At 36.1% G+C, this 13,213-nt stretch overlaps 1 protein-coding gene across 8 annotated transcripts in view; it reads left to right on the top strand.

Moving 5' to 3' along the window:
- SYBU (syntabulin) overlaps positions 1-13,213 on the top strand; it is a 95,511-nt gene that overhangs the window by 76,184 nt on the left and 6,114 nt on the right. For all 8 annotated transcript variants that reach the window (XM_074201215.1, XM_074201214.1, XM_074201213.1 and 5 more), the window contains one exon: positions 11,326-11,526. In XM_074201215.1, coding sequence (XP_074057316.1) covers positions 11,326-11,526 — 201 coding nt within the window. The remainder of the gene's footprint in view (positions 1-11,325; positions 11,527-13,213) is intronic.

Here is a 13,213-nt window from a genome sequence, read left to right as displayed (position 1 = left end):
ATTAAAGTGGAAATAAATTAGATATAATTTCAAAGGGAAGCCATTGTTGGAATGTCGTATTGCAGAAGATAGGATTTCAATTGAAACTTGAAGGAAGCCAGGGAAGCTGAGGCAGACTGAAGAAGAGAGAGCATTCTGGCATGAGGGAAAGCCAGTGAAAAGTTAGAGAATCTGGAAATGGAGAGTTCTAGGTAAAGTCAATAAGTATTATTAAACACCACTAAACACCAGGGATACAAAGAAAGGAAAGACAACCTCTGCCCTTGAAGAACTCATCTTCTAATTCAGGAGACAACATGAGAACAGCTACTTACTAATAAGCTAGGTAAAAGATGAATAGGAAATAATCAACAGAGGAAAATCATTAGCATTAGAGGGGTTTGAAGATCTTCTTGCAAAAGGTGGAATTTTATCTGGTACCAAAAGGAAACTAAAAGCAGAAATAAGAAGGAAGAGTATTCTAGGCATAACAGAGAAAGTGCCCAGAGTGGAAGATGAAGCATCTTGTTGAAAGACTAGGAAGAAGGCTAGTGTTTCTAGATCTACAGGTATACAGAGAGCAGTGTAAGACAACAGGATAGTTAGGAAGGGGCCATGACTTTTACATTTGATTCTAGTGCTAATAAGGAGCCACTGGAGTTATCAGAAAAGGAATAATGTGATATAATTAGATCTGTGCTTTAGGAAGATCACTTTAATAAATGGAGGATAAACTAGAGAAGAAGTAATAGGATGATAGCTAGGTTTTGATCTTATATGACAGGGAATATGGAAGTACCTTCCATAGTATTAGAAAGAGAAGAGTTAAGTTTCATACATGTTGAATTTAAGATGTCCAATGGACAGTTGGAGATGAGAAACTAGAGGTCAGGAGAGAGATTAGGACTTTTAAATAGGTTTGAGGAGCAACTAGGTGGCTCAGTGGATAGAGCACCAACCCTGGAGTCAGGAGTACCTGAGTTCAAATCCAATTACCTAGCTGTGGGGCCTTGGGCAAACCACTTAACTCCATTTACCTTGAAAAATAAATAAATAGATGGATAGATAGATAGATGAATGAATAGATAGATAGATAAATAGATTTGAGAATCATTTGCATTGAGATGATAATTGAAGAGTTTGCCCTGTGAGATAATATATTGGGAGAAGAGGGTCTAGGCTAGAGCCTTGAGGAATACTCACCACTCACTGATCATGACCTACATGAAGCTCCTCAAAGAGATAAGAAGAAGAGGGTGATTAGCAGGGTCTAAGGCTTTAAAGAGATCAAGAAAGATGGAGACTGAGAAAAGGTCATTAGATCTCGCAATTAAGAAATCACTGGTAACTTTGAAAAGAGTGGTTTCAGTGAGATTAGAAAGCAGACTGCAAAGACTTTAGGAGAGAAAGGACAAAAGGTGAAGGTACTAATTGATTGTAGACTGCTTTCTTGAAGAGCTTTGGTAGCCAATGGAAAATGGACAGAACAAGGTTTTTTAAATGACTGGAAACATGTGTGTGTGTGTGTGTGTGTGTGTGTGTGTGTGTGTGTTTGTGGGGAAACAGCCTGCAGACAGAGAGAACTTGTTCACTAATCTTTTAGTGAGAGAGTGGAAATGATAGAAAGGGCAATTTGTTGGAGAAGATGAGATAACATAGGATTAAGATTTAGAGAAGTGTCAACTCTTGATGTGAGATAAAATTGAAGGAGACAGTGAATGAAGACATCTGGAGTCATGTAAAATGACAATGAGGGGAGAAGATAGAATTTTTGATGATCCGATTAAAATTTTTCAGTGAAGAATGCAGTGGTAAGGTTCTCAGTTGAGAGAATTGGAGAAAAGGAGTGCCAAGGGAGACTTGAGGTGGGACAAGAAGGCTGGGAAAAGCCATTTTGGTCCATGGAGTGTATTTTAAAAATTGCTTTGCTGCAGTGAGGGTTCAATTGAAATTAGGTAACAAATTTGTGATGGTTCTAATCAAATCGATTTCTCCAGTTTTGTTCAGCAATTTATGAATAGGAGCAAAGGCAGTGGATGATGGTAGTAATCCAAGACTAAGACTTGGCAAGGCTTGATCACACAATAAGGGGGTCAGAGACTAAAGTGCAGAAGATATTGTAGAATTGAAAAGGTTCACCAAGCAGTCAAGAGAAAAAGAGTGCAAAGGAAAGAGAGTGCAGCCAATGGTGGCAGTGATGACCTAGAAAAAAAAGTGAAAGATGAGGGGGACTGTGTTAAAAGGAAGTCAATTCTTCTGAAATAAATATACATGTGTGTGTGTGTGTGTGTGTGTGTGTGTGTGGGTGGGTGTGGGTGTGTGTGTGGGTGTGGGTCTGTGTGTACATTGACATAGACTCTAGGGTAAAAACTGGTAATGTAGAAATAATTCATGCTTTGTGCTGGAACTGAACTAAGAGTTCTCTGATATCCCTTCCATTTTGGGGATTTTCTGATGGTAGAAAATAGCTATAAGTCCATTGTCACCATTATCACCCCCCATAACTTGAAAGAAATTATAAAGTAATGAGTTGAAAAATATGAGTTTAATTCAGAGTTCTTATAAACCATCCATTAGTAATTTATGGAATATATAAAGAGAAAGGCATCATAGTGAAGTGAGGAAAAAATACCATACTGGAACAAGATCTGGATTGCCATCAGTTTGGTTGTGTGAGTTTGTTTATTCCCTCTGAGTTTTAGTGTCCTCTCTGTAATGATAATAATGTGATTATAATGACAATAATTAATAGTAATGACAATAATATTAATAGGAAAGGAACTAGAACTGCGATTTCATGGATCTAAGAATTTCAGGAATCTTCTAGATAAAGAAACATCTTCTGCCAATACAGATCTGCACCTTCTGTGTAACTCATAACCTTAGAGAGTTGCCTAAAACAATGAGATTTAGTGATTTAGAACAAAAAAAGATTCAAACAGTCAATAAAGCAAAGATTAGTTCTAATATTCAGTAGTTCTGGATACATGACCTTAGAAACATTAAGGCATCATTGCTGTCTATTCAGTAGTCCAGAAGAGGTGGACCACCAGAAAGAATAAGATGGAAATATCCTGTAGAAGTCAGAACCACACTAAAAGGGGTAATTGGCAAGGGACAGAAGGCAGAGATGATGAGAGACCTAAGTAGTAAAATGATTGTAATGACTTTAAACATGAATATCATATTCTAAAAGGAACATCATATAGAAGAACTCAAAGGTTTATATTCTAGCCCTCCTTTTCTGTGACTGTCATCCTAATATTTCCATTTGATGTAGAGAAATGATTGACTTTCTCAGACTTCAGTTACCAATACCCAGTAAGAAAATTGTATCTTTTGTTTTCCAATGGTGATTATGAAATTCGGTAAATTTTTTTAAAGGAAGTTAAGATCCCAAGTGCAGAGTATTATTGTTCAAAACAAAGCTGGGAATAGACAAAACCTGTAACAAGAGATTGTAGTCTCCAGGAGAAGAAAACATTATCTCACTACCCCAAACACCCTATGCTTTTGAAATAGAGTGCCTCTGAGGTCACAGGACAGGAAAATAAACTTTTCTGTGTGTCACTTATAAATCAAGCTTATTCTTGGACCATAACACTTAACTTTAACTTATGCTAGAAATTCACATATCTCCATTGAGACCTTGTTTCTCTTACTTCTTTTGCTATTGTTGTTACTATTCTTTTGAAAATTTGCAAATGTATTTGTACTTTGGGTTAAATGTCAAGGCTAAATCAGTCAAATGAAGCATCATTGAGATTGTTTTAAGCACCAAAATCTTTTCTGATTCACTCCCATCTCCCAATTCTGAGCATTTAGAATGGTACCTAGCCACCAAGTTTCCCTGGCTTCCTTTAAATCTCAGTTACTCTCATCTTCTGTAAGAAGCTTTTCCCAGACTTCTTTCATCTTAGTGTGTCCTGAGACTACCCTCAATTTATCCTGTATGTATCTTATTTGAACTTAGTTACTTGCAAACTGCCTCTGCCTTAGACAGTGCCCTTGAGACTACGAACTGGTCTTTGCCTTTATATACCTAGGACTTAGCACAATACTTGATACATACTAGGCTCTTAGTAAATACTAGGTGACTAACTTACTGATTGATTGATTTTTGTAGTTAAACCATTAAAGCACAGCTGAATATTTTGTATAATTCATCTCTCCTTTGAAAAACTGCTGCCTTTCATTGGATTCCAGAGCAATATGTTTTTTTAGACTAGGACTAAGGAGAAGAGATAGTTATGGGAGGTAAATGGAACCAAAGGAAAGAAAAGTGGTAAGTACAGGTAGATGTTTTAGGAAAGGGATTTTTTTTTTGAACAGACATAAACCTCTTCCCATATCTAAGTTATATCTTCCAATATGTGTCATAGCTTTAAAACTGAATGGGACCTTAATTGTTATCATGTCCAAGTCTCTCATTTTCCATATATGGAAACTGAGGCACAAAGAAGTTAAGTGATTTCCTTGGGGTCACATAGTATATATTAGGTTATAGATTTCTAACTTGGGTCTTTTCTACTCCCAAGTGTTCTGTCCCATGTGCCACCCACCTAGCTATCTCTGAGGTGTCCTCTTCACCAGCTTTCAAGTATACTACCTGTGTACCCTCAGGCTGTAAATATATATATATATATATAATATATATATAATGTATGTAAATATATTTATATGTAAATATATGTATATTTTCCCCCTGAAAAGTCTGATATGAAAGGCAGATTTTTAACAATAGAATTGGGAAGAGTGCAATAGACTGAGATAGGATCCCTTAGGAAGCATGGAGATGGCCTAGATGAATGTGAGGGAGTAGAGAGTGAAGTCCAGGAAAGTCTCATCCTATGTGACCTCTCAGAAGTTCAAATAATGAAATATGTGCATAAATAACTAAAACAGATTAGAACATGATAAATGTAAAAGGAAGCTAGTAGATGGAGAAAAGGGATTTCAGGAAGGAGAGACACATGAAGTGGGAGACAAAGTTATATTTCAGGAATGATGGACTGTAGGGCAGCTAGGTGGTACAATGGATAGAGCATGGTCTTGGAGTCAGAAGGACAGGAGTTTAAATCCAGCCTCAGACATTTGACTCTCACTAGCTATGTGACCTTGGACAAGTCATTTAACCCTGATTGCCTCGTTTTCAGGACCATCTCCAGTCATCCTGATTCATATCTGGCCACTGGATCCAGATGACTCTGGAGGAGAAAGTGAGGCTGGTAATTTATCCCAGAATCCCCTCACTCAAATCCAACCCATGTGCTTGTCACAGCCTCACCTCATGTCATGATCTTCTTTCAGAACAAAGAACAAAATATCATCTTCATGATGAACTGTATAAGTAAATGTACAGGGTTCAGTCTTTTTCAGTCTTCATTCTTCTTGGCTCTAAGTATTGACCCCTTCCTCCTATGCATTCATTCATTCTCTCCTTCTCTGTTTCTCCTTCCAGCTATCTTCTGTTTTGCCTGCTGCCTGTCCATTCTGTTTCTGCTAACTTTGCTAGATCAACATGTCCCACCCCAAACCACAAGTTAGGGCGGGCCTGGTCTCTGCCTGGGGCCCTCTTGTTTTCACACTCTATAGCCTCTTATTTAGTGACCTCATCAGTTCTCATAGGTTCAGTTATCATCTCTATGCAGTGAGTCCTAAATCTATATATATCTTTCTTCTAAGGCTTTCTGAAAAAAAAATTAAAAGAACTGAATGAATTTGAGGGATGAGGAATAAGGCAAATAATTGTATTTAGAGAGTGAAGGAGAGGGAAAAGTAAAAATATTCCTCTTCCCATATATATATACATATATATATATACATATATATAAACATATATATATAAATTGATAAATTACAATGAGCTGTAGTGCATGTAGGAAGAATAAATATAGAAGATTTTAGTGTATTTAGTTGAAGACAAATGGTAAATGTGGCATTTTTAAACTATCTAATTGCTTCTACCGGTCATTACAAATCATGCAGTGATGATTCTTGAAATTTGAATCAAGATAGCTAGGTGATATACTGGATAATTCATTGGACTTGAAGTCCTGAATTCAAATATAATCTTAGACATCTGTTAACTATTTGAATTTAATAGGTAAGTCAGGATTTTACTCTCTTGGTCACAGTTTCCTCATCTGTAAAATGGAAAAAAATAGCATTTTTCTTCTAAGTTATTGTGAGGATAAAAATGAGATAATATTTATAAAGCAGTTTTCAAATTTTAAAGGGCTATATAAATGCCAGCTATTGTTATTAAACTACAGAAGATAGCTTTTGTACCATGGAAATTTTGTTTAGATTTATACAAGATTATTTCTAACAAGGAATGCTGTTATTGTTCAGTTGTGACCAGTCTTCATGACCCATGAATCATACTTTCCATGGGGTTTTCCGACAAAGTTTCTGGAGTGGTTTTCCATTTCCTCCTTCATTTAAGATAAATGAGGTTAAATGACTTGTCCAGGATCACACAGCTAGTCAGTATCTGAGGCTGGATTTGAACTCAGGTCCAGCACTCTATCCACTGAGTCATCCAGCTACTCCAACATGTTGAATTTTTATGTGGCTAATCATGACAGAGAGAATGGCCTGAAAGCAATCTGGGGATTTTAATGAACTTAAAACTCAATATGAGCCTTGAGGACAGAGATTGCTTTTTACTTCTTTCTCTATTCCTAGAATGTAACACAGTGCCTGATACTTAATCAATACTTATTGATTTACTGATTGATTGATGATGCAATGGCAGCCAAGCCACACTGAGAGAGGTTTAGTGCTGGAAATGAGGTATTTTGGTCAGGCCACATCTGAAGTATTGACTTGGGTTCTACATTTTTAGACGGGACATTGATTAAGCAGATAATCTCTAGAGAAGAGCTTTGAGTTCATATCTCATGAGTCTAAGCTGAAGGAATTAGGAATGGTTAGCCTAGTAATAGAAATATGAAACTTGCTCTTCCTGAGATTTGAAAAGCTATTTGGAATCAGTCAGTGCCAGAACATTTATTAAGCATGATCAATACTGTATTAGACATTGGAGATGCAAGTCCAAAAAAGGAAACAATCCCTATTCACAAGGAGTTTACATTCTAATTGGGAAGATATATATACATCTATTCTATAATATGATATATAATGATATGATATAATATAATAAATGTAATAAACATAATATAATATATGATTGATATGTTATAATACAATGTGATGTAATATAATTAATATGACATATATAATATAATACAATATACATAAATAGAAAGTCATTTCAAACTAGATAATTAAGAGAGTGGATAGTCACTAACAGCTGAAGGAGATCAGAAAAAAATTTCATATAGAAGACAGCAAATGCTTGAGAGAAGGTTAGGAAAGAAGTAAGGAGGATATGCATTTTAGGAATATGAGATGGCCAGTGGAAAGGCATAGAAATGGCAAATAGATATTATGAAGTTAGTTTAAATGGATCACAGAGAATAAAAAAGACATACAAGTAGCAAAAAACTTTTTAAAGGTAAACAGGAGTTTACTTTTGTTTTAGAAGCGATAAAGTTGATTGGAGTTAATTAAAGAATGGAGTGATATGGTTGGATCTTTGCTTAAGAAAAATCCCTTTGGCAATTATATGTAGGATGGATTGGAGAGTTGAGACTTGAGGCTGAGAGACCAATTAGGAGGTTACTGTAGTAACCTACCTGAGAGGTGATGAGGTCTGAACAGAGATGGTAAGTACACGTGTGGAGAAAAGGGGCCAGATGCAAGAAACTTTGTGAAGTTAGAAATGACAAGATTTGGCAGCCCATCAGATATATGGGAATGAGGGAAAGTGAGGAACCAAGTTAAGGTTATGAACCTGAGAGACTGAACTTTACAGAAATAGGGAAATTTGAAAGAGGAGTAAGTTTAGGGGAAAAGAAAATGAGGTCAGTTTTGAACATGTTGAATTTGAGATGGCTCTGGAGTTTCCAATTTGAAATGTCCATTAAGACAATTAATGATGCCTTTCTTTGTATCTCCAAGGTTTAACAGAGTATCTGGCACAAGTAGGTGCTTAATAAATGTTGGTTGACTGACAGACAAGTGACTGAAGTTTATGGAAGGGATTAGTTGGAAAGATAGGAAAATGAATCAAATTTGTTCTTCCTGACCTTGGAGAACAGGAAGAAAACATGGGCACTGGGTTCAAATTTGACCTCAGACTAGCTGTGTGATCTTGGGCAAGTCACTTTTCTCTGATTGCCTCATGACCGGGGTCACCTCCACTCATTCTGATTTATATCTGACCACTGGAACCAGATGACTCTGGAGGAGAAAGTGAGGCTAGACTTAGCACAGCCCCCTACTCAAATCCAATTATTGTACTTGTCATGGCATCACCTCCCTGATGTTCTAGTCTTCCTTGAGAATGAAGGACAAAAAAGCCATCAATAATGTGTTGTGCAGAACTCAAAGTCATGGTCGTCATCAGCTTTCTTTCCTAACTCTAAATGATTTTGCCTGGAAACTTATCCTGTTTGTGTTAAGAAAGAACTGGGCTTATTTATGCCAAATTATAACTGAAACAGGGATAATAACCTAAGCCAGAGTGTGCTTTTCTTTTCTTCTCTGCTACTTATGAAGAGGACTTCCCATCACTGAACTCTTAAAGTCAGTTTGTAAAAAAGCCATCAGGCCATCTGTTATAGATAAAATGTCCCTTCTCATGAGAAAGAAGGAGGGGTTTGCTCAGACTGATTTCAGCACAGAGCTTTTTTTGTTTTCCTTTTTGGTGATATTTTCATTTATGTGTGTTGTGCATTGCTAGGTAGTTAAGTATATAATTGTTTTGTTTTGTCTTTTAACACATTTATTTCTGGATTTGTACAGAAGCCACATTATAAATAGAGGGAAATTTGTGACCAAGATGGGGAAAGGGGATTGTGAAGCAATAAGCAAGCTAGACTGAAGTTGTGATTCTACTTTAGAGGTTGCTATTATTTCTTCATCCGCATGACACCATCTCAGAGAGTCAGTACATAATCAGAATTAGTTTGTATATAATATACTACAAATGGTACTGGGTATGGAGTTAGGAACCCTGAGTTCAAATCTGCCACTTCATTATCTGGATGGCTATGGACAAGTATTTTGAACTCTCAGGATCTCAGTTTTCTCACTTATAAAATGAGAGCATTCAACTATTTCAGTGGTCCCCAACAATTTTGAGTACTTGAAATCCTTTCTTACAATAAAAATCTTATAACCTCTTCTTTTCCTCCCACCTTCCACATACATTTTGGTAGTTCCACTATTACTGTATAATGATTGAGATAATTGGTAATGACAAAAAAAAGTCTTATAAATTCAGTAATGTTTTAAATGAACTTTATTTTTTAATTACACCATTATCTCTATTCTCTTAAGACTAAGCTATATTGAGGCTGTTAGATAGTGCAACCCTGAAGTTGGGAAGATCTGAGTTCAAATCCAGCCTCAGATACTTAATAATTACCTAGTTGGGTAACCTTGGGCAATCACTTAACCCCATTGCCTTGAAAAAATCAAAAACCAAAAATAAGACTATAAGCTATAGAAAAAACTGTCATTTTGCATTGTTAGAGGGAGTCTCTACAATGGGAATTCCCCACATCAATGAAATCATAGATTTGGACTGAGAAAATCTGCAGACATATAAGTGTATGACATATTTATTCGGTTCACCCAAATCATGTTCAGCTATTCATAGATTTATTTTTGAATTCAGAGGAACCTTTTCCAAAAATTTAAGAGTCCTATAGCTTGGAAACCACTGGAACACCATTTCAACTCTTAACATTCCATGATCTGGGAAATAATTTCCATAAGAGATTCTTACAATTTCAACATTATGAATAAGATCACAGTGGTTTCAAGTATTGCTGCTTATGAAGTAAAAGGATAACTTCTGAAATCAACACATTAGAAAATTAGGAAAAAAACAAAATGGAACTTCTTGATTATTAGTTACTAAAAACTCTTCTCATTGGATCAATACAGATATATTCCAGCACTCCTAGAACTCATTTAACTAAATGACAGCAACTGAGAAATACATCAATATGTACTTTGTCTTATAAGTTAATAAAGAACTATATGATTTTATACAAAGCTTTGCTGCCAACCAAGCTATAATGGCATCAACTGCCTGCCAATACAATCCCAGCCCCCTTCTTATACGCCTTGCTGCTTCTGGGAGAGGCTTATAAAGTTAGGGCACAGTCCTGTTTCAGAAAAGAAAGATTAGCAGATTTAGAAGTCTTCCTTGGTGGGGGGGGCAGTCTGAAACCACCAAGTGTTAAAGAGAGATTAACAGCTAATAGAGGCTCTCTCCCTGATTATCATAGGAATTGGAAGATTATTGCAAAATGGATAGCTTTGGGGAGAAATGTAAGCAGCTGCCCTAAGTATTTTTTTCAGGAATAAATCCCACTTTATGCATGTCTTTATAATGTGAATAATATTTTCAAATTTCCTTATCCAAGGAGAGGTCTGACTAAAAACCACATGAATGTAGTTTTTGTTTGCATTATACTTCAATTTGGAAAATACAAAAAACATGGACATGTTAAAGAAAAAAATAGAAACAAGAGAAGCAAAGAAAATCTTTGTCTATAAACAGGACATTGAAAAGATAGGTGATTCAGGATTTGTGCAGGGATTTGAACAAAAATAAGACCATTAATCCAAAATGTATCCCAATAATTTGCTAAATTTTAAACTGAGCCATTTCAAATGTACTTTGCTTTTACTGAAGCTAATGAATGGAACAAAATCCCAATATCAATATACTCTTCAGATAGAAGAACCATTGTTTTTCCTTTTGTTAGAGTCCCTGGATTAGTGTCCATTTCAGAGTTTCTTGGAGGTAGTAGAATTTAAAGCACTATATCATAGATCATCAGATTACAGATTTACAGGTAGGAGGAATCTTCAATGTTATCTACTCTCATCCCTCTCATTTTGCAGTCAAGAAAACAGAAGTGAAGAGGAGTAACTATTTTTCCCATTAGTAATGTAGTAGTAAGATGGTAGAGTAAGGATTTGAACCAAGGTCCTTTGATTTCAAATCTAACTCTCTTTCCACTACACTGATCTCAAGGAGGAACACATAATAAATAGTTCCTTGGAGTAAGGCTCAGGGAGAAAGCACAATGAGTAAAAGGATCCCAAGAAGGCCAGTTTGACTTGACAGATATATATTCCCAATGTATTGTTAGCAGTTGCTGTTTTTCCAAGTAGAAAAACTTCCACCTTAATGGAAGAATTAAACAACAGAATTTTGTCCAAGTAACTTGATATTTTCATTATTATTTTTTGTAGCCGTGGTTCTCATGGACGGAATAATGGATCTACATCTTACAAGTCTGGCAACAGCCCACCTTCACGTGAGAAAGATCTTATATCTGTATTGTGCAGGAATCAACAGAGCCCTGCTAATGCCCATCCAAATTATGGGCCTTCATCCCCCAGTAGCAGTAATTCTGGTTCATATAAAGGAAGTGATAGTAGCCCCATCATGAGGTAAGTTCTTTTGGCCATATTGTAATTCATAATTTATCCTATTGAGTGAACTTTTTCTTTTCTTTTTTCTTTTTTACTTTCCTTTTCCTTTGTTTTATTTCTTTAAAATGCTCTATATTAACCAAAATAGCTGAATAATCACAATCTATTACCTCTCCATGATGAAATGTTTTGGAGGGTCAGCCGATGAAAACCAACACCTGGGTAGCAAAATGTTTAATGAAAAGGGAAGAAAAGTGAAGGTGAGGATTGTGAATGTCAAGCAATAGTCACTCAATTAACAAACATTTTTCAACATCTATTATATGGTTGACACTGGGCTGAATGCTAGGAATACAAATACAGAGAATGAAATAGTCGTGATCTCTAATGAAAAGAAAATAAATTACATATAAAAATATCTACAAAAGAAATGTAAAGAGAATACAAAGTAGTTGAGTAAAATATAGTTTGGAAGGGAAGGTACTAATGGTTGAGGGAATCGAGAAAGGCTCCCTCCATGTAAAAGGTGGCCCTAGAGACAATCAACAGTCAATGAGGATTTATGAAGTTCCTGATTCATAATATAGTATAATATAATAATATATATTAGTCATTGTGCTAAGTGCTTGAGTCGTGTCTTGGAAGACAGAATTCTGTGAGGCAGAAATAAGGAAAAAGCATATATATATATAGAGAGAGAGATACAGATAAAAATATAGATGTAGATATAGATTGACTGGATCATACCAAGAGTGTTGGAGGGGGAGTAATGTCCAGAGTGATTAGAAAGTTAGGCTGGTGTTAGGTAACGAAGACTTCAAAATTCAAACAGAAATGTTTATTTTTTTATTGTAGAAACAATAGGGACCCATTATAGTTAAATAAAGGATTGATAAGATCAAATCTATACATAAGGAAACCTTTGGGTAGTCATAGATATAGAAAAGACTTGAATGAGAAAAGACTTGAGGCAGGAAAACACTACAATCAGATGAATCCCACTCCTTTTCATGAAAGTAGAGTAGCCTGTACCTACTTTCCCTCCCAGAAGTAGAATGGGTAGTATCCAAGAGCCAGCATGTCTCTCTCCCTCTGAAATTCCCGATTCTGCTCAGTGGGCACTAAACTCACAAAGGAAATATTCAGCTTTGTGTTGGCTCTGGGATCTAGGCCCTGAACTCACCCACGGCTGTCCCACAAGCATGGAGAAGATAGGAACAGAGTTGAGGATTCTTGGCTTGCAGTCCAGAGATGCATCATAGGACACTCCATGCCTTCCTTTTAAAATCAGCCCATTGTGAGAGGAAAATATCATTGCTGTCCTTCAGAATAAAGGGGCATTCACATGGTAGAAGGGGAAAAAAATCATTTCTAACAGAAATCAGTTCTGACCACAGCATGTACCTACCCCAAGAAACTGTTGCTGAGTCATTTGAATTTAGTGCATTACATCTTTAAGAAGTGACACTTTGCACAAGCACTTCATCCTCCTCTCTGACCCCTTTTCTTTTATATCTCATTGTCCTCTTACTATAGTGGCATATTACTTAGCATAACTGATAGTGCTGGCATTGAGACAATTGTACATTATTTTGAATGAGATCATTTCTTTGTATGAGAAAAGCCTATTTTGCCTCTTAAGCCTTAATTTAGTAGATATTGACCAAGGAAGTAGAAAGATTTATTGTCCCAAGACCTTTAAATG

The sequence above is a fragment of the Macrotis lagotis genome, chromosome X (assembly GCF_037893015.1).
Source record: "Macrotis lagotis isolate mMagLag1 chromosome X, bilby.v1.9.chrom.fasta, whole genome shotgun sequence".
Classification (NCBI taxonomy): domain Eukaryota; kingdom Metazoa; phylum Chordata; class Mammalia; order Peramelemorphia; family Peramelidae; genus Macrotis; species Macrotis lagotis.
Note: the sequence above shows the minus strand (reverse complement) of the source record. Positions and strands in the feature narration are given on the sequence as shown.